This window comes from Gobius niger (assembly GCF_951799975.1).
Source record: "Gobius niger genome assembly, chromosome: 4".
Classification (NCBI taxonomy): domain Eukaryota; kingdom Metazoa; phylum Chordata; class Actinopteri; order Gobiiformes; family Gobiidae; genus Gobius; species Gobius niger.
Window position 1 is genome coordinate 39,232,050 of NC_136855.1, and position 26,274 is coordinate 39,258,323.

Below are 26,274 nucleotides of genomic sequence, written 5' to 3' on the forward strand. Positions count from 1 at the left end.
TTTCCTCTCTTTTACAGCTCCCTCCTTTGCACCCAAAACGCCAGCCCACACTCAGGCGTACGTCACACAGATGTTTACATGAAGCTCTGTGTTTTATGGTCTAGACCAGGGGTAGGCAACGTCAGGCGATTTTGCAAATAAGGGATCAAATACCTGTTTAAGTACTCTAAAAATGCGAGAAATTGTCTTTTTATAGCGTGTTTTTTTTAATGTCCAATCAGAATATCCCACTTGGTCATATATAATGTAAAACAGAGCAGAGGGGACAGAGCCTTCGCTGTAAATTTGTGGAATTCTATCCCTTTACATATTAGAACTGTAACATCTTTGCAGAGTTTCAAGCGCTCGCTGAAGACTCACTTTTTTGCACTGGCTGAGCTGAGCATTTTTCTCATGTTGATTTTATTTTCTATTTGTATTAAATGTTGATTGTTTTATTTTATGAATCTGTACAGCACTTTGGGGCAGTGGCTGCTGTTTGTAAATGTGCTCTATAAATAAATTTGACCTTTGATTCTCAACTGGTGGGTCGGGACTAAAAAGTGGGTCGCGAGCCTGTAGGGAACTTTTTTCAATATTTTCCATCTGAAACTACACAGAAACACACTGGAGTCTGTTATAAATAATATTATTGGGTTGTTTGGGTCAATTTCAGTCTTAAAAATCTGTGGCTTGTTCAATTAAAACATGTGGGAAATACAACATTTACACAATATATGACAAATGACAGTTTAATTTAGGTCACTGCTTGTCATTAAGGTAAAGCGGGTCTCGGAGCCGGGCCACTTTAGAACCACTGATGTAAAACATTTGTAGAAAATGGTTCTTAAAGCACCAGTCTATATCACACTACAATGATGACCAAACCTTCTGTTGGTCTGTAAATGCAGTAAATTAGAATAACTGCCTTGTATAAAATGTCTCTCTCAAAATGGCTGTAGTGAATGTCTTGAAATAGGCCTCTGTCTCTTTAAGAACCTCTGAGCCTTTAGACACGCCCCCTCCACACGCTGTCTGTGGCATCAGTGGGGAGGGGGTTCTGCTGAGGGGCAGTGGTTGGTTACTTGGCTGGTGACGAAAGCTCGGAGGCGTCTCCAGGAGGTGGGGGCGTTCCTAGGAGGACTCAGGCAAACCTATCCCTAAAATGGCCGCCATCAGAGTTTTTACAGATTACTCAGAAATACATGAATGTGCCAAGGCAACACTTCAGGCATGTTTTTAATGAGGGAATGACATAATAACATTATGTAAAGCTTGAAAAAGTCGATTTTGCATAATACCCCCCCTTTAACTTTAGGATACAATGGTGAGGTTTGGCCCTCGGTGTTTTGGCAATGATGAAAATCGGCCTCTGTGATGGAAACTTGCCTACCCCTGGTCTAGACCTTTGTTCTGATCCGGTCTGTCATGGTTGCAGTTTTGGTTGTGCTGTTGCCAAATGGGCTGTTTTTTTTAAATAAATACATTTTTAAAAATATATGATTTTTAATGATGCAATCTCATGATCCTGCATCACGGGAGAAGTGCAGAGGCTCCAACATTGGATGTTTATTATGATATTTTTGGGCAGTTTTGGCTCAGTGTTGTTCTTGTCGTTAATGGCGATAATGAAGAAATGACGAGCTCGAAATAGCTCTTTGGTGACTAAAACATGACAAGGCGCAAATCAGTGAAAGTTTGTCACACCATTTGTAACCAGAGCTTGTGTCACATGACCTGCGCTCCAGTCTGCGCCTACAGCTCCATGGTCGATGTCACAGGGACTTTATCTTTTCTCAGGATAGGTTTACCCTCAGTTAAATACAGTTGTGTACGGAATGCAGAAAACATGTTGAAGGAATGCACAGACGGCATCGCTAAGAAAAAATCTCACTCTTGGGAAAAGTCATGTTCGCAATGACACTTCTGCCTTTTGTGGTGGAATCTAGGGTTGGGCGATGTCCCCTTAATTGGCCGTTGACGATGTTTACAGTGAACCATCGTGATGGACGATGATATCGTCCATTTCTCATTATAAGCATTTTTTTTAAAGACATTTACATAGCCTATATAAGCTGCATATTACTATGTATGTTAGGAAGATGTGAGATTGCAGGATAAATGGATCTAAACTAAACATGATTTGAACAGAGTCACGGAACACGAGTTTTGCAAAAGAAATGTGTTAAAACTCGTGCGTAAAGTCTGAGAGGAGAACGACGTATTCAGAGCGTGAACTCCAAGGCTCTTATCACACTAATACAAATGTAAATCGGAGCTCATTACTTGCATTTGCTCAGTTTTAACGCAATATTTAAGAAACAGTGGGTGAACGGGACAATATTTAGAAGTTTGCGTCGTAGCCTACGTTTTTGAAGCCGCTCCACGCGCCGCCCGGTCCGTAACCTCTCCTGCACCGCCTCTTTCTCTCTCCTACCTCTTTCCTCTCTCGGTCCTTCGTTAAAATAGTCCGCGCGCTCAGCTAGCTCCGATGTGAGAGCTATTCTCGTTATTTTAAAACGGTTTAAGTTTCAATACGCAGCAAAGCAAAGCAAAACCACGCGGTGTTAAACTCTGAGCTGCAGAGAGAGAGAGAGAGAGAGAGAGAGAGAGAGAGAGAGAGAGAGAGCCCCGCGCGTCAGAAATAGAGCAGCGCGGCGTCTTTACCTTAATAATTACGGCCAACACATCGTAGCTTCTGGCAGGTACTGACACTAGCGCGCATATTAGTTACATCCGTGAATTAATTTACAGTGCAATCCCTGCACAGTTTGTAGGTTTACAAGGCCCACAGAAGACCAGTGCGTGTTTTTAACGGGAGGGGGCGTGGCATCACGATGGTGGCTCTACATCGTGATGTTGCTCATCCATCGGCGATGGACGATGATATCGTCCATCGGCACAACCCTAGTGGAATCTGTCAAAAGTTTAGTAGTCAACCTTAAACCCAATATCCAATACTTATTTGGGGTCCCATACCGACGCCGATATGAAGGGGATTGGCATGGCCGATAGCTGATATGAAGGCCGGTATTTTAAGTAATTTAATTTGATGTTGTTGTTTTAAATCTCTCTATTAGCCTTAAAGGGATATCTCAGGATTTTTGACATAGGGCCTCATCTCCTAGTTATCCAGAGTGTTGCTGATTTCTGGAGATATTTTTTTTCTAATTTATGCAGTTCTTTTGTTTGGTGAGTTTCGTGGCGCTAGGCTAATGCAAGGCTAGTGCATTTCTATGGTATCAGCTAGCCTGCATTAAAAACAGTGTGACCCGCTCCACAGTGCACCTGAGGCAAATCACTTATAACACCAGACTAACCATATAAATGTTTGTGTCGAAAGATCTGGCTATAGCTCTGAGAAGCTAACGCAGCCAATACATCAATGACCTAATCATTCTAACACATTGAGTGCCAAAAATGTAAAAAGAATGTTGATAGAATAATTTGGGGAATATAACTGACCTTGCATCACATGAATGATCGCATTTTGAGGGACTATTTTCTAGCAGATCACTCCACCGCTACAAAGGTGATGCTGCTCAAATATAAGTTATTTTAAATGCAAAATGGTTAAAATGATTCTACGGACACAGACATTTATATGGTTAGTCTGGTGTTATAAGTGATTTGCCTCAGGTGCTCTGTGGAGCGGGTCACACTGGTTTTAATGCAGGCTAGCTGATACCATAGAAATGCGCTAGCCTTGCACTAGCCTAGCGCCACGAAACTCTTCAAATATATATAAAAATATCTCCAGGTACCAGCCACACTCTGGATAACTAGGAAATGAGGCCCTGTGTCAAAAATCCAGAAATATCCCTTTAAGGTATTTGATGTCTTATTTACATAATAATATTTCTCCAAATCATCTTGGGGGCTGTGCTGAAGGGCCAGATTTGGCCCCCGGGCCTGCCGTTGCCTGCCCCTGAACTAGGGCTTGGTACTGTACTGCTTTTCCTATAAATATGGCCAATATCAACAATGTCAATAAGAAGATATGCCATGTGTCCTCATGTAAAGCTTCCTCCACACAGAAAGGCGAGGAATCGAACTTGGCACCTTTCCTCAGCCACCATGAAGAATAACATCATTTGATCTACTTTTGCTTCATTACATTTAGCAACACATCAAGTTCAGACGAGTCAGAGAAAGCGTGTCATGTCCGCCTTGACTGGATAAGTGTATCGTGTCACAAAGGACTCTGTTATTCACTTTATTTCTCTCAATTTCAAAAATCTTGACAGACGATACTTATTAGTGAACCAAGCGCTCATGAATTACTTCTGAGTGCGAATAAAAGCCTGTGAATGATGGTGTCACTGACGGGGATTATTAATATGCCCAATTAAAAAGATGTAAAGTCATGAGCCGGCTGTGACATGACGTGCAGAGTGACAGTGACGAGCCGTGGAGCCCAAACAAACTGCCCAGTATTCAGGCTTCTTTATCATTTCTATATGGTCTAAACATGGCAGCAGTTTTAGGTGAAAGGTTGATCCAGACAGGAGCAAAAGATACTTAACTGACCACAATCTCCACTTAGCAAAGAAAAATATGTGGTACTGAGACACGGTGGAAAAACAAGTACAAGAAAATCAATAAAATCAATAAAACATCAACATAAAAATAATCAATTACAGTAAAAGGCAAGAGTGCAGATAAAATACTTTCAGTCACGGGCAAAAAGAACTGTTTTCAGCCTGGATTTGAACATTGTCAGAGTTGAGGCCTGTCTCACATCCTCGTGACGACTGTTCCAGATTTTAGCTGCATGAAACTGAAACGCAGCCTCACTGTGTTTATTATTGACTCTGGGAACCACCAGGAGGCCCCTCCCTGAAGTTCTCAGGGCCCGAGATGGTTCATACGGCTCTTACATGTCAGAGATGGACTTTGGAGCTAAACCATGAAAAGACTTGTAACAAGCAGAGCTGTTTTAAAGTCTATTCTCTGAGTGACAGGAAGCCAGTGCAGAGACCGGAGCACTGGACTAATATGGTCGTATTTCCTGGTTCTGGATGTTCTGCAGCTCTGACCGCTCGTTTAGAGAGGTTGGATAAGTGATAAGAGATGCATGGATCAGTCTCTCTAAGTCTGGTTTTGAGCCATGTTTTTTCAGATGGTAAAAAGCTGCTGATGTTTTTGCTCTGATGTGGCTGTTTAAGTTCAGGTCTGAGTCCAGGATCACTCATAGATTTCGAACCTGATGTTTTGGTTTTAGAGAGAGAGAGACTCAAGGTGACTGACAACACTTTGTCTTAGCGCTAATGCTAACGACCTGTCAAAATACATAATTTTAACATTTTTAAACTCTGTATAGTCCCTTTAATTTGTCTAAAGTGCAATAGTAGCTTATGGCAGACTAGCTTGTTCTGCCGCCCCTATATGGAGGCACGGCAGCCATGGCCCTTGTTAAACACAGGTGTGCCCGACAGATCAAATTAAACAGTGCCCCCTGCTGGTTACACATGGGATTCTTAAAGAAAAAGAAGCCTTGGCCCAAACAATTTAATTTCCATTCATGCTTTGGTCGTCTTTGATTTAAAGTGAACTATGATTTTGATTCTTAGTTTAGTTCCACGGTTGACATCGTTGCCAGGAGTTAGACGTTTTCACACCAAACAGTTTTCAGGGACAGATTAAGAAACCCCCACATTTCTAAGCGAGTAATAGTTAGACGATATATTGTGCAGCCCTTCATAATGTTAAGTGTATTGGACCTTACCTCCTCCCAGCATCTCCTTGTGCAGGGCAGTGAAGCAGGGCAGTTTGAGGACCCGCGCTGAGATGTCCGTCCACAGGCCCACGGCGCACAGGGGCGACTCCCCGCCCGGCTCCCCCAGAGGAGTGATGTCCAGGCAGGCCACCTCGTGCTCCATCTCCGTGGTGCTGAGGAGGACGGGGAGACGAAGGGACACATGTGAGGACGTGTCCATGACGTGAGGCGAGAAATACTGTTTAATAGGTGTTGATGGTCCTGTGCTATTATTATAATTATTATCATCTATGCACGTTTTTAAAGCAGGACTAAGTAACTCTTCCCCATAGAGGCCATAAGCGCAACTGCAGGTGTCGAAGCAAGTTGCGATTTATTAACTTAATAATTGTCCGTGAGAGTAAATACTACGCTGACAGAAAAGTTGAAGGGAGAGAGGGATATTGTACATCCAATTACACAATGGAGATCATTCTTTTCACTCAAAATTGGCTGTAAATACTGTTTAAATTGACGTTAGCCCGCAGTTAGTTATGATCTTCTTGATCTTCACGTGATTCTATTAGTGTGTATTGCTTGCTCCGGTCCGGTGGCAGTCAAGTTGCAAACATGGTTTTCCTCCAATCATCCCATAAACACTTGTTTTACCCCCACAGGAACTACAGAAAGGATTTATTAAGGTAAACACGTTACTTAGTACTGCTTTAAAGGGGAAATACAGTCCCGATCAAAAGTTTAAGATCAGTGTAAAGAGTGCAAAAAATCCCATTTTGCATAGTTGGATTTAGAGTAGAACGTTTATATGCAATAAGAAGAAATGGGAGTGGGAAGAATTGGTGCAAAAAATGTGGATTCAGTGTCATTTTGTGTCTGGTATTCACACTGTCATGACGTCCTGAAGGCAAAGGCAAAAAAAATAATCGCGTTTTTACTTGGCAGGGTTGGTGGGACGCAGTAACAGTCATTTGGAATTCCTGAAAAGATTCTGAGGGTTTTGGAGCAAAAAAAGTCAAGCACTGAGCTGGAGGAACTCATTGGCTGTTTGTGAAGACACTGGACGACCCTCGACCCAAATGAAGCCGTTACTGGAGCCGACTGCAGCCCAACAACCATCAGAGGCAACTCTGACTGAAGGACTTCATAAACAAAGCCTCGTGTCTCCTTGAGCCACAGAACTGACCGCTTGGACTTTGCAAGAGAGGCCAAACATGGGACATTGAAGTTTGGAAGAAAGTTAATTCTCTGATGAGGAAAAGTGAGGGCCGTGATGGTTTTCCAATGCTATAGTTTTTTTGAGGTGTGGTCCTAAACTTCTGATCAGCAGCAGAACAGCCTAATTCAGTTTAATTGTTGCCATTACGTTGGTGACGTCACAGCTCTACTTCCGGGTTCGAAGACGTGCGAACCACAATCAATATTTCTGAAACTCCACAGAGAGTTACTGAACTTACTTATTTATATAATCTGTCCGGTTAAGGGAAAAACTACTAAAAAAGGTTTTTTTATAAAGCAGATCATCATTTTCAAGGAATATGGGAAAGAAAAAGGATCTTTCTGCTGATGAAAAGCGTGAAATAGTTGAATGCCTTGGTCTAGGTATGAAAACCGTTGATGTTACATGAAAGATTAAGCATAATCATCGAACTGATAAGAGATTTGTGGATGATTCAGACACACTCGGGTTTGTGCAGATAAAAGCACGATGAGGACAGTTTCTGCCAGACAAATACATCAGATTAAGAGAACAGCTCTACAAAGCCGACCCTCCAGAGGCTGCAGTTGTGCATAAACCTTCTATCCGGGCCCCCCTAAACTGTTCATTGAAGCTGATGAACAGAAATGGCTGCAGTGGCTCAGAAATACATGAGGACTCATTTTCAAACAGTCTTGTTCACTGATGAGGCCGTGTGACCCTGGATGGTCAGATCAATGGAGTAGTGGACGGTTGGTGAATGGCCACAATGTCCCAACAAGGCTGTGACGTCAGTAAAGAGGGGGCGGAGTCATGTTTTGGGCCAGAATCATGGGGAGAGAGCTGGTCGGCCCCATTAGGCCCTTTTAGTATCCCTGAATGTGTGAAAATGACTTCTGGAAAATATGTGGAGTTTCTGACTGACCACTGTCTTCTATGCTACAAAAAGAAGAGCCGTGCTTTCCCGAAAAAAATCAATCAAACCTCTACCAGTTGAAGACTTGAAAATAATGCTGACTCTCATTTGAGTTGACAGTTTAAAAAATGTAATTTGCATAATAATTTGGAACGCGGTGTAAACCAGACACTAGGACCAAACCAGGCCTTGACGTCAGTGTTAATTTCGTCGACTAAAATATTTAGTTTTAATTTTAGTCAAAGTGATATTTTTGACGACTAAAATTGGACTAAAACTAAATTAAAAGTTTCTCATGAGACTAAAACTATGACTATAATGTCCAGATATTTTAGTCGACTAAAATAAGACTAAATAAAAATGAAACGGAGAGACTGAAATCATCCAAACTTCTATTGACCGTCTGAAAAAGCCTCATATTATTTAAATTCACTGCTAAATGAACAGGTTTGTGCTTTATTCATGTGGAGCAGCTCCATGAAGTCGAGGACCTGATTAAATATGATTATAATGAATATTATAAATGCAAAGTCGACTAAATTAGTCTTAATTTTAGTCGACTACATTGACATGCAATTTTAGTCGACTAAAACTAGACTAAAAATGAAAAGTTTGAAAAGTTTACACTGCTTGACATGACGGCCATTTTGCACCTACCCGATCTGCTTGAGCTCCCCGGCCAGGATCTGGAGGTAGAAGAGCGCCCGTCCCACGGCGAGGACCACCTGGGTGTGGTTACAGGCGGCCACGCTGATGTTCCTGCCCTGGGGCTCCTTCCACTCGCTCACCAGGGCCTTACTGTCCTGGAGCACCAGCCGCACGGAGCCCGACGTGATCTGCAAACACCACGTCCGGAATCACACACCGCTCCAAGCATTTTCAACCCAGAATGTAGAGCCTTTTGTTCAACCAGCTTCCATTATTTATTGCAATACACATTCTGCAATACTCTACGGGTGGCAACGTGATAAACAACTTGATTAAAAGTCTATTACTCAAACATGGATTTCAACTTTTTTGCCAGGGGAGTCTCAGCAGTTTTATGTAAATGAGCAAAAACATACAATTGTTCAACCCCCACAATAGGTTTGGTTTTAATTACATTCTAAGTACTTGTAACACGGTTGACAGTGGACCTTTGCATGTAAGGAACATCGCTTCCTCAATTAAGGACAGGATTATTCTTGAATTGGGTTCAAAAGGTGAAGTAATTAAAGTTTAAACATGCAAGAATGAGTTATAGTTGCATGTTTGTTTACACGGAAAATGCCCCAAGGAGGTAGAAGGAAATGCTAATTCAATGAGTATGATTTAAAATGGGCTGTAGTGGCTCCAGAGGCGTGAGTAAAAGTGTTTGTGAGCATATGCCTGGGGGTGCAGTGGTGTGATCGTTAGAGAGGCCGTATTATGCTTTATTCAGGGTTTTAAAATGACCTTAGGTGACTCTCACACCTGGAAGTCAAGACCTGGTTCAAAATTACAACTACAAGAATTACATCATCGACTAATCGTTCAATAAGTGGCAGATAAACTATACATTTTTGGGAGAGGCATTGTTTTAATGAAATACTTATTTTTTTTTACCCAAAGTTAGTGGTGTCTCATTGGATTGTATATTCATTGTGGAATATTTTGGCTTTCTCACTTGTTAACTGTCATTTTGAAGCGTCAGAGTTAGTTTCTGTGGCATTAAAAGATCTTCAATAACATCGTTGATCGCAATAGTTTCCTGCCTCAATTGGAAACTATTGCAGCAAGTTCAAGTAACAGAGTCAAAGTGCATTTATAGTTATTTAGCGTTCAAGAGTTTAAGGAACTCTGATCACGAATGTAACTTATAATAAGTGATTTTAAAGTATTTTGCAAGTAAATTATATCACCAAATATATCGTGATATCAGGGCTGGGGAAAAAATCAGACGAAGAAGAACAAATGTGCTACGAAGAACAGAGCTCTGTTTTACTGGCTCAATCCAAATACAGTATAAATAATTTGGATGTTTAACAATTTTTTCTTAACTTTTTAGTTAGAGAAAGAGTTTGCCTTTGCAATTTTGTAAATGTTGATGATGGGGGAATCGAATGGAATTGTAAATCGATTTTTTCATTTAAAAAAATCACAGATTTTTTGGGGGGGGGACAATCGCCCAGCTCTATTCACCTTATTCCGCCCTGCCCATTTTTGCCACTTTTTGCGTTGTCTCGGCTCCTCGTTGTCCAGACACTTCCGGTCGAGCGCGAAGCCCGTTCATTTTAACGGAGAACGAGGGAAAATATTCTCCGCTCAAATGTGATGTTTAGTCGATTGATTTGTGTAAAATGTCCGATGTTCATTTGCACCGACATGTCGACACTGCACCGTTTCTCTGCGCGGCCTGAAAACGGCTTTGTTTTCATGTAGTGACTGATTTTATGTGGACTTCTCCAGCCCCATGTTAACACATTGGAGAAAAGGGGCGGCACAATTCATGGCGGCGCCCACGCGAACGTCCGGAATAAGGTGAATATGACATTTCTTTTATATACTGTGATATACATTTGTGGCCATATTGCCCTCATATAGAACAACATAATATATTATAGTCCTGTTTAAAGCAACTTGCCCAACACTGCTCACCAGTTGAAGCTTGAATTTGCCAAAGAAATGTCAGACGTTGCCTGTATCGATCCAGCTGGTTACACGATCGCCCAAAACTAGCTCCACCGACCGCCATCTACGCCCGATATAAATATAAACTCATTTAAATAAACTGCATGAGTTCTTATTGGTGACTACATGCATTAAATTAGGGGTGTCCAAACTTTTTTCATGGGGGGCCGCATATTGAAGTGTACACGGGGTGAAGGGCCATAGATCGGTGGTTAGTGCCGCAAAGCCTTCGACTAGCAGAGGTTTAAATTGTGCCCCATACCTCTATTTAAGCTTAAAACCTTCATGCCAGCTCAGTCTCACAATAAAATGTTAGTTGTTAGGTTAGAATTGTATAGAATTATTACATTTCAAATAAAAAGGTCCATCTCTGGTGATGTGCACCAATACAGCAAGAGGCCGAGGGCCACCATAAATTGGTCCGAGGGCCGCATTTGGCCCCCGGGCCGCACTTTGGACACCCCTGCATTAAATTAAGTCAATTATTTGGTTTATAAAAGCAGTATCTGAACAAAAATGTTTTTAAATTGAGATGAATAAAAAATCAAAACCTGATTGAATTTTGTGAGTCATTCATTTGCACTTTACGCTGAAATTAAGCAAAAATCATACCAAAAAATAGGAAGAGAGAAACATTTTTATAGTATAATAAGCATTCAGAGCCCATACTACAAATGCAGACTCCATTGCTCTGGAATCTCTGCACAAGCATAAGTCAGGGGTTGATTAAAAATTCAACTCAAATGAAGCCAATAAAGTTGTAATATCATCCCAGAGCCAAGGTCCTTCATATTTCCTGTCTCTTAGCTTCTGCCTGTGGTTTCATGCGCTTGTTAGGTTCATATTTTCTCCAAGGAAACTGCAGCCCTGGTTAATTAAAGCAGTGAAGTTTAGCGCAGCAGGCAGAGGATCCGGAATAATGGCCCTCACAACACTTTAACACTACGGGGACTCATTTGATTTATGGTTAATATTTAAAACGCCGCCTTTTAGCCTGTTTTGAGAAATGTCGCGCCTTGCAGAAATATGGAAATGTGGAGTGAACCGGAGGAACTGTGTAGCTTTAGTGCAGTCATTTCTGTCTGTGAGTGAGCTAAGATTATGCTTCCAGATTATTTCCCCCACAAATGATGATGTCAGGTGTTAAGCTGCACAAGTAAGAACATTTATCGCTTCCCGGAGAGAGAAGTGCGTTAATAAACAGCTACAATACGGCGCATTTATAGAAGTCGATGATCATAACATTACTTTCTTTTGCAGCAACATTTGCCTTATAAGATCTACAGATACTGAGGATTATTTAGCAAACAGGAGGGTGAGCTGGTTTTAATGCAAGGCCATAGAGGAAGGTCCCCATGTGATTAACAATATTAGAGCCAGCTTTAAGGTTTGCATCCTCTTTATTACAATGGGTTCAGTCCAGGCACAGACCGTGTCTAGATCAGAGGTGGGAAGTTAAAGCAGAACTAAGTAACTTGTTTATCTTAATACCGTAAATTCTCTAATACTGGCCTGTGTTCCATTAGCGGCCGGGTCTCTGACAGAGGCCGGGTTCGTGGCTGGCGGAGGCAAATTAAAGCCGGTCTCTAAAACAGGGCGGGGCTTTTATTATTAACTATAGCGGTAGAAATATTCCCCATGTTAGGAATTTGTCTCATACTCGTGTAAATGAAAACTCACATGCAGGAAGTAACAAACGGGAACCCGGGCCGAGGGGGACGCTGCGGAGGAGCTGATCCGAACGTAACTTTGACACAGATTTAGACACTTTTCAAACCTCCTGTGACGATATTTGGAAACAGGGGGAGAGTTGTGTGACCCTCCAGGGTTTTAATAAAGTCACCCTCGCGTCTTCAAAGCACGTCCAGCTGCTCCGTGTGCAGGTCAGTCTCACACCTCAAAATAACTCCTCCCATCAGCGCGAGCGTCTCGTCTTCTCTCGGGTCAGTCTCATGATCGATCACAAACACAAACGCTCCGTCTAAACTCGCCTTTTACACAAGAAACAACAAATAATCCGGTCCGTGGTAAAAACGAAACAGAAACCTGCAGTGACACTGATGTCGAAGCTCCGCTAACAGCAACGAAACACTTCCTGTTGTCCCGACAAAATAAAAGGCGTCAATGTTCCAGCCGCTGGGAGAGGGTTTGAAATGTTAATTAATAAATAAACCTAATATTTTAGGTGCAAATGGACACAAATCTCGTTTTTTCTTCGTTTTCCTGGTCGTCCGTTTTGCTCAAATAGAAATAAAGGCCTGTCTCTAATTGTGGCTCTAATTGTGGCCTGGTTCCAATAAAGGCCTGGTCCTAGATGCCCTTGAGTAAATAAAGGCCCCGGCCTATATTAGAGCATTTACGGTATTCATTTAATCCTTTATTTAAACAGGTTTGTCCCTTGAGACTCAATGTCTCATTTGCAATAGATCCGTTTCAAACATATCACCTTCTTGGGCTTCGTACCACAGCTGCTACATTGGCCTTTTTACTTTTTTTTTTTAGAATAAATGTTTTAAAAGCATATACTGCAAGTACAGTAGCTGCAGTTATCGTGTCTGGTTTAAAGCAGCAGCACTGAAAACAAGATTAAAATGACTAAAATATAAATAATAGTCTATGATGTGATGCAATTACTTTTACTGGAGAATTTTTTACCCAAGTATCAGTACTAGGGTTGGTCCATGTCATACCGTGCGCGGGATCTTGGACACTGGTGTAAACTTTCATACCGCGGTAGATGAGATCATTTGTGCAGCTCATGTCAGAACCACACGGAGATGCTCCTCAGAGTCACTCAGAGCAGCAGCAGAAGCATGACTGTGGAGCTTCAGGGGCTGAAAGAATCTAATGATATGAAGGAAGTTTGTCGCTTTTGTTGCTCATATTTGCTTTTACTGTTATGGAGATAAAGGTGCCAATAATTGTAGCAATATTATTTGATCTCATGTTTGGTGTTTTTCCAGATGGAGGAAGAGATTTAGATGAATCTAGATGAATGAAGAGAATAAAATAGCTGTAAATGAAGTTTCCCAATCGGCTAAAGGCTTTGACTTGTATGTATTTTGCCAGGTGTAAATTATATCGCCAAATATATCATTATCGATATATTTCAGTTTCATACCGTGATATACATTTTTGGCCACATCGCCCTGCCCTACTCAGTACTTCTACTTTGTTTGTTTACTTTATTGTCCCCCGTACGTATTGTCCTCTGCATTTAACCCATCCCTTCGGGGACCCTTTAGGAGCAGCGGTCGACAGCAGTGCCGCACCCGGGGCCCATCTCCATGATGTGGAGCCAGCCTGGTGGTCAGAATCACCTGCCTATTGTACATGTTTTTAGTGGTAGGGGAAACATGAGTACCCGGAGGAAACCTACGCAGACACGGGGAGCAGTGTTAATTTTGACAATTTATTTTAGTTTTAGTCTTAGTCTTTTGACTAAAATGTAATTTAATTTTAGTCGAGATTTAGTAAAAAAAAAAAAAAAAAGTTTCAATTTTAGTCTAGTTTTAGTCGACTAAATTTAAGACGAATTTAGTCGACTTTGCATTTATAATGTTCATTATAATCATATTTAATCAGGTCCTCGACTTCATGGAGCTGCTCCACATGAACAAACCTCAGAGCTGATCCTTTGGCAGTGAATTTACATGATCTGAGGCTCTTTCAGACGCTCAATAGAAGTTTGGATGATTTTAGTCTCTCCTTTTCATTTTTATTTAGTCTTATTTTAGTCGACTAAAACATCTGGACATTTTAGTCATAGTTTTACTCTCATGAGAAACTTTTAATTTAGTTTTAGTCCAATTTTAGTCGTCAAAAATATCACTTTGACTAAAATTAAGACTAAATATTTTAGTCGACGAAATTAACACTGACGGGGAGAACATGCAAACCCACATAGAAAGGCCTCGCCCTGGTGGGAATCGAACCCGGGACCTTCTAGCTGTGAAGCGGCGGCGCTAACCACTGTGCCACCGTGTCTAAGTTTACAAAATCAAGAACCCTTGACATGTCTGGTCTAAATAGATGGAGCAACGTCCCTGCACTTTCACAGAGTGACCGACCCCTGTGGCTGAAACTCACTTCACTTAATACATCAGAGCAAATCTCTGATCTTTAATCATCTGGGCAGAAAATATTCCAAGTCAGAACCACATGAAAACGGCCTCACATCAGTTCCCAGGTAATGGATGATCCAGATGTATAAAAACTAAGAGCCAGCTGTTTATCGATCGCTCCTGTCAAGGGTGATCTTTGGGAGAACAGCTCCCCCTGGTGGCCGAGCATGAAACCCCTTGTGACTTGTTTAGTTGGCAAATATTCAGCCAGTGTTAAACTAAAGGTCAAGCTTATTTATAAAGCACATTTAAAAAAACATTGCTGCCCAAAGTGCTGTACACAAAAACACATATATATATAAATCATTAAGGATTTATCGATACTATTACTCTTATCGGTACTTTAAAAGGCCAAAAAAGTTAGATAGCCTATAGAAAGAGTCTACTGTATATAGGCAATATATCCAAGGCTTATTTTATTTTTTTATTATAAGAATTTGCGCATACATTTAAAACATGGAAGATGTAAGGTTGTATCTATTATTACAACAAATGAAAAAACTGCACAAGGCCCTGATATTGATGTTTTTGTTCAAACCCAGAGTTTACAAAAACAACTGCTGCAGAGAAAAACTCCACAATCTAGGGGAAAAGCAAAGCAAATCCCAACAATCGTGACATTAAAGAGATTTATGGCAGAGTTCGGGAGCTGGAGCGCCTCAGGGCAGCACGAGCCTCTTTCACTGTAAACAGTCTGAGGCCGAGGCTAAAGCCAGAGTTTACATCAGGTTCACTGGTGTCAAACTGACCCTTCAGCCGAGAGCAGCAGGCGGTCGAGGGCCATTAATCAATCGCAATCTGAATGTTTGCGCCGTTTAGCCCAGGGGTCTCCAACCGGGAACACTTTCTACATCTCACACGCTTGATCTTTAATCTGTTTGTTCTGAACAGGCTGAACACAATCTGCGAACAGTTGGGTCAAAATAAAGAGTTTGAGTCGTTTTATCTGAAATACCATCTTGGTTAGGGCAGGAGACCATAAAACAATGCCAGTGTGGTGTCAGATGAACAAGTGAAGGTGCTACCGGTGTCTGTCTGTGTCGGCTCAACCATCGTACTGGAGTTGTTTAACTTCGGTGAAGGTTTTTTAGTTGTCTTCTGTACTCTGTAGTTAAAGTGTAGGACGTGTCGCCTCTCATCTAACAGGCTTAATCAGCTATATTAAGTTTCCAGCTCTGATGCGGACTGGATAAAGAGCACTGGTCTTATTTAGGCAGCACGGTGGGACGGGGCCTTTCTGTGTGTACAATAGGTGAATCCTCCAGCCAGGTGTTTCTGATCATTAGTCTGGCTCCACATCTGGAGATGGGGCTCCAGGCGTTGGCCTAACTGGCAGCTCACTGTTCATACAGGTCACCCCAGCGCCATCAAGGATGGATCAAAGGCAGAGAACAAAATTCCCTATGAGGATTATGTAAGGATTAAACAACTCGGAGCGGCATTAGACGCTTATAATGCAGGAGTAACTCCACTGCGCGTCGTGGTGTTCTTGACTCATGAATAGCCTTAACCGTTTTCAATAGAAATGTAAAGCTCGTATGTTATTAACAGTAGCTAACCTAGCTGCTCACTCTCCTCTACAAACATTTAGCAAACGTTTGGTTTTGGCCAAAAACGTTGAAATTAACACAAAATCCATCTCATACGTTCCTGTCAGTCACTAATTACGCCTTTATCTGATTCAGCTGTGTCATGCGTTGCTATGGCGACGCCACAGCGGAGTGATATCCCAGTGATTTAACTACCGGACTACGTGTGCGGTTACACCAAAATAATGCACCAGCCAATCAGGATCCAGTATTCACCCAGACCATGGTATATTCTAATTTACTGCATTTACAGACCAACAGAAGGTTTGGTCATCATTGTAGTGTGATATAGACTGATACTCTTTAAAGAGCAAGTGTATTTGTTATCGTCTAGCACAGTGGTTCTCAACCTTTTGGAGCCGCGACCCCCATCATAACAGTTAAAGGGGTTCCCCCGCCCGGGTCACACCGTGAGGAATCGGATCATTAGCCTACATAACTCTTAACAAAGAAAAAAAACAAATGGCTAAAATAAAATGTAGCAAATTACGAACATATACTGGCACTATTATATTATGTGTTAAAAAAAGTATGTATATTTTATCTGCATGATCTGGCGACTCCCCAAATTTGTCTCTGAGGTTGAGAAACACGACCACGGTGATCCAGCGAGCGCCCGCCTCTTTTCCTCTAAATTAAAGGAAGTCACTTGCTTGGGAAAAGGTCTATTGTGGATTTGCTTAAGTACCGGTATCTGATTTTTTTTTTTTTTTCCCTGTACCCACCCTTGTCCTGGCGACTAAAGTCTCCTGAACTCCAGCCAAGTCGCAGGCTTTGAACACAAGTAGCTCCCTGACGTTCTCATTGTATAAAAGTAGCTCCCCGGGAATAAAGGTTAGAGACCCTCTTAGGCTGTGCACTATCCTTCGAAAACAACAAAGTCTCCTTGGTATAAGAGCTGCAAACCTGTCGTCTACACGTCTACAGAAAAGAGCAGCGTGTTCTCGCATCTTGCCTCGCACTTGTCAGAATCGTTTGGTCTGTGGCTTAAAACACCTGAGAGAATATTCCTAAAATCCTCTAATGTGTCTCAGGCATAAGACACTACAAGACAACGCTTTGCTCATTAAATTGGTTTGTTTTCGACTTATTTTCACCAAGTTCCATCTGTTCTTTTGTGGAAGTTTCGCTCACTGACAGAGCCCAGACCAATTGTTTTCATGCACAGATTAAAACATCTGTGTTATCGCCGAGGTTTGCCGTTACCTCCGTGCATCGACAAACCTGAATGAGCTGCTGGTGCGCCACGTTGCCGCAGTAAAATGTCTGCTGGTTGTCCACGAAGCCCGGCAGTTCGGTCTCCTCCACCTCCTCCCCGCTCAGCATCAGGACTCTAGGGCAAACAGGAGTCGTGTGATGAGATAACACGGGACAGGCTCTTCACTTATCTCCCACTCACCGAGTCTGCCCCACGAACGACAGCACCAGCATGTCATCGGTGTCCCTGCCGGCCTCCGAGCGCAGCGGCCACAGACCTGAGGAGAGAGGGCGGAGGGTTCACGGACAGCGCCGGCGGGAACCAGGGAGAGCGAGGGAGAGGAGGCGTGAACGAGGGGGAAACGTCCTGGTCGAGCTCTGAGCCACTGACGGGACAGTTTAACTCATCAGTGTGGGTTTATAAAAGAAGCCTGGCCAGTGCAAATAAGGGAAATCAAAAATGCGAGCGTAACTTTGGATCATTTAGCATATTGAGTGCTGAAAACATTAGCATTACGGAACTAGACACTCTACTACACCTTATGTGTGGTTTTGGAAGCTCTGTGATGAACAGAAGGGAAATAAATGAAGATCAAAAACGTGTGAAGAGTCACGATCTGGACATTTTATATATATATATATATTATTGCGTTTCTTTTCTTCTTGTTTTTTAGTCTGAGGGGCCGTGGTGTTGCACAGCCGACACTTCTCTCTCGCTCTCTGGAGTGTGTTTGACAAAGCAGAGCGGCTTCCCATGTACAGATCGAAACAGTTGAGAGTTTAACATTTCTCTGAGTTTTTAAATGGTTAAAACGGCTGCGAAACATCCTGATTAAGTCTTCAATCCAAGAACCAGGCTGTTAAAATGCACACGCAATGAAAAGTAATCGATAACACGATTTAGGCATTTGCCTCTTCCCATAACGTTACTGCCTGTAGAGGAGAGCGGAGTTAATCAGAAAGGAGAGTGTTTCATAAAACATGCATTATCTCTGTTTCTAGAAGGAAAAAAATCTGTGAAATCTAAACTCTGTTTAGTTTATGAACCGAGGCACATAGAATTAAACTGTCTTCACCTACTGAGAGCTGAGGGTCTTACCTTTTCAAACGAGCCACAGCATGTGTCCATAGCTATAACACAGAATACGCTGTGGTCCTACAAATATCAGGAAAAATGGTCTGGATTGTTGGCACTCAACAGGTAAATCTCATGTCCGAATTATTCAAATAAATTGTTTATATTCCAGTTTCAAGCCCATGTTCAGCTTTGAACGGTGACAAAGTGAAGAACGGGGGACCAAACCAAAGGTTTTTGCTGTGTTTATAACATACTCTGTGGTGGTAAAAACAAATTTACTTTACAACAAAAAGTTAGGTACCCCAGCAAAAATAAGACATTTTATGCATAAAAATGACCAAAATTGCTTATATTTTCATTGATGAAATCACAATAATGGATTGAACTAAATGTAAATGTATAGATTTATTTTGTTGACATATTAGTAAAGATTTTTTCAGAGGGGATTTATTTTTTTAATAAGCTAATCATGAGTGAAAAAGATCAGATTTTTTTCTCGCGGGGTTCAAAGCTCAATATTAGAAAAAAAAAAAAATAAGTAATATTATTAAGTCCGAGACTGGAGGGTTTGGAGGGTTTGGAGTCTGTGGGAGCGACTAAAGTGGAGAAGTTGTTGCACGAGTGGAACGAAAACCTAATTTTGAGAAAACCAGCCTCAAAGTTTTGCAGCGTTTGCACATGCATGACACATTTCTCTCATTTTCATACTCTGACATGAAAACTAAGATGTTCAGGGAAAAACGAAGCTAAATCATCGACTGGACTGAGCTTAGGTAAAGCTGAGGACGTTTCACTTCTAGTCACAAGAGCTTCTTCTTTGCTCTTATTGGCCAGAAAAAGAGGTCTTAGTTCTCTTTTTCTTTCCTAGCCTAAACCCAGTCCGGTCGATGATTTATCTTCTCTACGATGGACGAATGAGAGCCTCCACAAACAAAACTAAAGGAAGAAAACTATCAAAAAATCTCGCCTTGAATTGCAATGGCCCAGGTGTGGAAAGTATTATTCTTTTTTGTCACTTTCAGCTGTGGTAACTGACCTGAGTGTCCAGAAGTACGAAGTGATCAGAGCTGAGAGTGAGAAAAGCGGAAACCCGGCCACTATAGAACTAAACACAAAAGCTGAAATGTCTCGACTGAGCCCGGAGTTATCTGAAGAGTTTCCCGAGGCTTTATGGACGGATGAGATCAGAGTGAAACTGGATGGACTGATGTATGGGCTCGTGGCTGGATCAGTAATATCGGTATCATTAAAGATGAAAGACAAACTCAACTTCCAGATTTACCGCTATATCTTTAGAGGAAGTTTCTTTAAACCTGCACTATGGATAATCGCTTGAATTTTCTTCAGTCTTTGCTTCTTGTGACCTTGTTGGACATTGCCACTAGGGCTGTGTATATGGTCATGTTTGAAAACAGTTGGGGGAAAACAATTTAGAGAAAAATCTAAACTTTCTTTAATTATTCAAAATCTACTTTAACAAACGCTGAATTATGAATATAGTTTTCTACTAAATAAAGATACAAAGACATGGGGGGGAGCAAAGTGGTTCAACAGCCCAAAAATACATAAATAACGGAGAATGCTAACTTGATGCTTCGTATTAGCATCGGGCTAATGCTAACGGTTAGCTAGCGCGATCTACAACTGCCGTTTTTTCACTTCTACTGAACAATCTGCTGTGAGAAAATATCCATATGGGCCTGATTTACACTTGACTTTATTTATGTGATAAATAAGTTGATATTCCACCAGAAAATGGCTAAAAATAGTGGAAAATTGTTTTTCTCTAAAGATTCTATTTTCCCCCTCGGCGAAGCCACGCCCCCTTCTATGACGAGATGCCGTCTGTATCTGTTAAGAAAACATAACCCTCTATTTAAAAATAGTTATTTCTGTTTTAGATATTCCTTGTCTGCTCTCAAAAGTAAAACCTCTTAATAAACCATGGGCTGTATCCGAATGTCCACACTAGTGGTCACGCCATTTTGTAGGGGTGTCCGAATGTCCAGAGAGAAAAAAGTATCACTTTTTAAAAAGTGATACTAGAATACAAGGAGACACAATGAACGTTACGAAGAGAAAAAAGTAGTGCACTCGAAATTTCCCACAATGCATCTGGAAAAGTAGTGAGCATCGATGGTCACTAAACGGGTCAATATAGACCACAATGCATTGCGAGAGTTGGAGAAGAGCCTGACAGAGACAGGTCTTTGAACTAAACAACACGACTGAAGTAAATCAGCTGTTTCAGTCGAGTGTTTGTGTTTCTCATGAATAAATGACCTAAATATAAACGGTTACGGTGAAAAGATGCTAACGTTAGCCGCTAACCTTTAGCTTGAGCTGTTAAATGACCGACAGCTTCTTCTCGAATAATCCAAGTCATTCATGTAAAATCCATGTTAAATATAAAGTATCTGACTCGTATTTATCCATAAATATTCCACTGTCTCTGAGTTTGTTTTTTATCGCAGAAATACTTTATTCCCGGAGTTAAGTGACTTTTAGCAGATGTCGTCACTCAATCTGCTGCCGCTTCGGACACCGGGCTCTGACCGACTTTTACCTACTTTTTTAGTCTCTGAGCTAACGCTGGGGTGATGGTTTTTTTTTCTTCCTTTTTTTGTGATGATAGTTTTAATGACAAATAAAACACCTGTAAAAGTGCCAAAACAGTCGTTCTGTTTCATAAAATAAATGTTTGTAACAATAAATAAATTCAGCTAAAAAAAATAAAAAATAAACATATCTGCAGCTGCAGCGCGCGTGGCGTCTCGCAGCGCGGAGAAAGTCGTGGCTTGTGTCCGAATCGCCAACAGGATCAAAGACTATATAGTGACTATATAGTGACTATATAGTGCGGCCTATGTAGTGAATGAGGGGTTAGGGACTAGTGTGGACATTCGGATACAGCCATGGAGTTTTTAAAAGTGTTTTAGTTTTATGAAAAAAAAAAAGAAAAAGAAAACTCCACCGCCTCCTCTTAAAACACAACACTTTGTGAAGCAGCAGATCATCAGAAAGTCTCACCACTGGTGTCATTTCACAACAGAGCGTCTGAAACGCTGATAGATTGAGATGTTAGGGGGACATGGAGCGGCGGACTCGATTTTACGATTTAGCCATTTTCCACATCATCTGTGTTTAAAAGCATGAATTAATTTGATTTATCGCCCAGCGCTAATTGCCACACTTCCTCTCATTGCTCCTCTAACAATCAACGGTGCTGCAGTGGAGAGGGTGACCTGGGTGTGCACATCACAGAGAAGCTCTCCTGGACCATGCACACGACATCACTGCTCCAGAAAAGTGATCAGCGTCTCTACTTTCTCCGCAAGTTGAGAAGAGCCAGAGTCCCAGCCTCAGTTACAGTATGTCCAACTTCTACAGAGGGACTATAGAGAGCATCCTGACCATCACTGTGTGGTTCTTCTACAGAGGGACTATAAAGAGCATCCTGACCAGCTACATCACTGTGTGGTTCTTCTACAGAGGGACTATAGAGAGCATCCTGACCAGCTCTATCACTGTGGTTCTTCTACAGAGGGACTATAGAGAGCATCCTGACCATCACTGTGTGGTTCTTACAGAGGGACTATAGAGAGCATCCTGACCATCACTGTGTGGTTCTTACAGAGGGACTATAGAGAGCATCCTGACCAGCTCCATCACTGCGGTTCTTCTACAGAGGGACTATAGAGAGCATCCTGACCATCACTGTGTGGTTCTTCTACAGAGGGACTATAGAGAGAATCCTGACCATCACTGTGTGGTTCTTCTACAGAGGGACTATAGAGAGCATCCTGACCATCACTGTGAGGTTCTTCTACAGAGGGACTATAGAGAGCATCCTGACCATCACTGTGTGGTTCTTCTACAGAGGGACTATAGAGAGCATCCTGACCATCACTGTGAGGTTCTTCTACAGAGGGACTATAGAGAGAATCCTGACCATCACTGTGTGGTTCTTCTACAGAGGGACAATAGAGAGCATCCTGACCATCACTGTGAGGTTCTTCTACAGAGGGACTATAGAGAGCATCCTGACCATCACTGTGTGGTTCTTCTACAGAGGGACTATAGAGAGCATCCTGACCAGCTCCATCACTGTGTGGTTCTTCTACAGAGGGACTATAGAGAGCATCCTGACCATCACTGTGAGGTTCTTCTACAGAGGGACTATAGAGAGCATCCTGACCATCACTGTGTGGTTCTTCTACAGAGGGACTATAGAGAGCATCCTGACCATCACTGTGTGGTTCTTCTACAGAGGGACTATCGAGAACATCCTGACCATCACTGTGTGGTTCTTCTACAGAGGGACTATAGAGAGCATCCTGAATATCACTGTGAGGTTCTTCTACAGAGGGACTATAGAGAGCATCCTGACCAGCTCCATCACTGTGTGTCATGGCTCCAGCACTGCCTCCTGTTGAAGGAGCCTCCAGCGCATCGTGAGAGCAGTGGAGAAGCTCTGTGGAGCTCCTCTCCCCTCTATTAAGAAGATGTACTCCACCCGTCTCACCCGCAAAGAGGAGAAGTCTCTTCAAGGTTATGCCTTCAAGGAGGAGACTGTGGAATCTACGGGACAGTTCCAGTCGACTGAGGAACAGTTTCGTACACAAGGCCATCGGGAAACTGAACTCCCTGCCCTCCCTATTCTATTTGTAGGTCTTTTAATACGACCTCAGCTCCGACTCCTCCACTCATCCTTTACAAAGTCCTGTACTCCTGACGCTCGTGACTGACAGGCGGATCAACCAATCACAGACGCCCGCGGCCCGTCCGACATCCCGCCTCCTTTTTCCCTCCGCGTTTCCAAAGCGGCTGATATCTGTGCGCCCCAGTGCAGGTGTACCGTTCACTCTAAACAGATTAACAAGTGTCTGGCAGGGTTAACGCCATCGATTTCACGTCAGACAACCTGCTGCTCCCGCCCGCTAAATGAATACAAATGTCTCAGCACTTGGCTCGCGTCCCACCCCCTTTTCCCTTTGACTGGTGAGAAACGCCCGCCACCTGCCCCGCTCCTGTGATGAGGCCTGATCGGCAGCAGCTGGCGTCCGGGCCGGGCAAACAGATGTGCGGCTCGGCGTTCATTCTGTTGACTGATGCACTTCTTTACAGTTTGAGTTAATAATCCTTGTGCTGACGACATAAAAATAACAGAATTACAGCATTTAAGAATAAAACTATGAGCACATTAAATGGATATTCAAGCTTGTGACGCAACAGCTTGAAATTATTTCCTTCATTTTCAATCAAAGCCCGAAACCTTACAAACTCAACATCCTAAGAAGAAGTCTGGTCCTTTGTACAAGTGCTTAAAGCCATTTAAAGACTTTTTCTTTTATTGACTCCAATCCGTCAGAAAAGGCAGGATTCAGTTGATTGTCGGTTTTGGCAGCCCTCTTACTCTAAAATGCTTTTAGTTTAAGTAACAATTTAGTCAGATGAAAACTCAAAAGGTTTTAGTCAAGTCAGTTTCATTATAAAAAGTGATTAAGCATTAAGGCCTATTCACACTCCACAAGACACCCAGAGCTGCGAGAACAAAATGGCGTCCTTTTGTTCTCGCAGCTCCTGTTCGGCAGCTCTAGCGGACACCTCGGTCCAGCAGAACTTTGTTGGGCTGGGCTGCGAGAACTCTGGCTGTGATTGGCTGGATTTTTAGTGGGCGGGGTTATTTTGGCGGAAGCGGGAAGCGAGAATCCAATGTTTACGTCCTAACACCGGTGCGGAAAACGGGAGACAACATGGATAGTTTTGCGGCAGTAAAATACTTCGTTGAAGGATTACAAGGACACGCACGTGGCAAAAAAAAGTCCTGGGGAGAAACACGCGGACGTTTTGGGCGAAGAGGAAACAGAAGAGCCTGGTGCTACCTGCGTGAAAGAGGCGAGTGATGAAGAAAAAAAAAAGTGGTTCAGGCTTGTGGACGGAGGAATACCAAGCTTGTACATCTTAGACCCTTCATCAAACACCGGGAAACATCGGTGTAATAGCGATAAAAAACAGCTGTTTGCTACTTCTTACCGCTCTCTCCCCGCCCTGTCTTCCCATCCGTTCTCACTCCTCTCTCCTCGCTTAGCCTACAGTAAGCTCTGCACGGGTTATCGGAGATGTTGTTATTGTTCTCCTGCGCTGGCACAAAATCCAGCAAAAAAGTGACAAAAATCCAGCAGAAAAAGTGACAAAAATCCAGCAAAAAAGGGACAAAAATCCAGCAAAAAAGTGACAAAAATCCAGCAAAAAAGTGACAAAAATTCATCAAAAAAGTGACAAAAATCCAGCAAAAAAGTGACAAAAATCCAGCAAAAAAAGTGACAAAAATCCAGCAAAAAAAGTGACAAAAATCCAGCAAAAAAGTGACAAAAATCCAGCAAAAAAGTGACAAAAATCCAGCAAAAAAGTGACAAAAATCCAGCAAAAAAGTGACAAAAATCCAGCAAAAAAGTGACAAAAATCCAGCAGAAAAAGTGACAAAAATCCAGCAAAAAAAGTGACAAAAATCCAGCAGAAAAAAAGACAAAAATCCAGCAAAAAAAGTGACAAAAATCCAGCACAAAAATGACAAAAATCCAGCAAAAAAGTGACAAAAATCCAGCAAAAAAAAAAGACAAAAATCCAGCCAAAAAGTGACAAAAATCCAGCACAAAAATGACAAAAATCCAGCAAAAAAGTGACAAAAATTAAACAAAAAAGTGACACAAATCCAACAAAAAAGTGACACAAATCCAACTAAAAAAAATGGTGCGAGTGGTTTGGCGCAGCAGGTGGAGTGAGTGACAGAGGCGCTGGGCCAGGGGGAGAGGACAGAAAGTGGTTCGCGGTAGCTTGAAATCTGATTAAAAGCAACAAGAATGGACACGCATAAATATCCCGAGTCCTGATCGGGAGGTGTTGCCCGATTCCGATCGAGTCTGTAGCCACGTGATCGGGGCCGATTTCCAATCACGTGATCGGATCGGGACATCCCTAATACAGATACTGAATATCAGATCGGTACATCCCTACTGTGGAGCGGTTTTTAATGCAGGCTAGCTGATACCGTAGAAATGCGCTAACCTAGCACTAGCCTAGCACCACGAAACTAAATCAACAACACTCTGGATAACAAGGAAATGAGGCCCAATGTCAAAAATCCTGAAATATTAGTACTGAAGTAGTAGTGAATAAGTAGTACTGAGCTTCTATACCATCCCAAATCATCAACAGCCCCTAAATGAGGAACTCTGCTCTCCATGTGCGTTCAACATGATGGATTTGTCAGCGTATCGTTTGCTAAAAGTGAAAGAAGAGAGCGCTCATAAACCATAATCACGCATGACACGTCTACATTGGGGATGAGCTTTGAAACTTTCCACTGGTGCAGCAGGTCTGCGGGGATGAAAGTGACACGTGTGATGGAGGCGCATGAAGAGAGAGAGTCGGGCCAACCTTTAATTCCAGGCAGGTCGATGCTGGCGTGTTCGTGAATCCCAATGCCGTTGCGGATGATGCGCAGGGAGCCTTCTTTAAATGCGCCGGAGCACGTCACCAGCTGGAAACAGCAGAGGAGAGGGAGGAAAAACAGAGGTCAGCACTAGGGGCGGGAATAAAGATTACAGAGGCGCTTATGCTGTTGTAGTAAAAGGAAGGGATCGTGGGAAACACATGGAAGAATCAGAATGACTTTTTATTATCGTTTCTGAAGCCACTGACTAGCATGAAGTCGTCTTTGTTTGTAAGAGTGACCAATGAGACAGCCAAAAAGGTGTCTGGTGGGCTTATTACTTGTAGAGGTCGAAAATATCCATATACATGCCTTTCAGTCACTTTTGTTGTTGTG

The 26,274-nt window shown here is 42.3% G+C and overlaps 1 protein-coding gene across 1 annotated transcript in view; it reads right to left on the reverse strand.

The window, feature by feature from the left end:
- The window catches only part of ddb1 (damage-specific DNA binding protein 1), a 151,693-nt gene that overhangs the window by 94,277 nt on the left and 31,142 nt on the right, over positions 1-26,274 (reverse strand). Inside the window, exons 10-14 of the mRNA XM_079554673.1 lie at positions 25,884-25,986; positions 17,568-17,643; positions 17,393-17,501; positions 8,464-8,642; positions 5,708-5,871 (exon numbers count right to left, since the gene is read on the reverse strand). Of these exons, the coding sequence (XP_079410799.1) occupies positions 5,708-5,871; positions 8,464-8,642; positions 17,393-17,501; positions 17,568-17,643; positions 25,884-25,986 (631 nt within the window). The remainder of the gene's footprint in view (positions 1-5,707; positions 5,872-8,463; positions 8,643-17,392; positions 17,502-17,567; positions 17,644-25,883; positions 25,987-26,274) is intronic.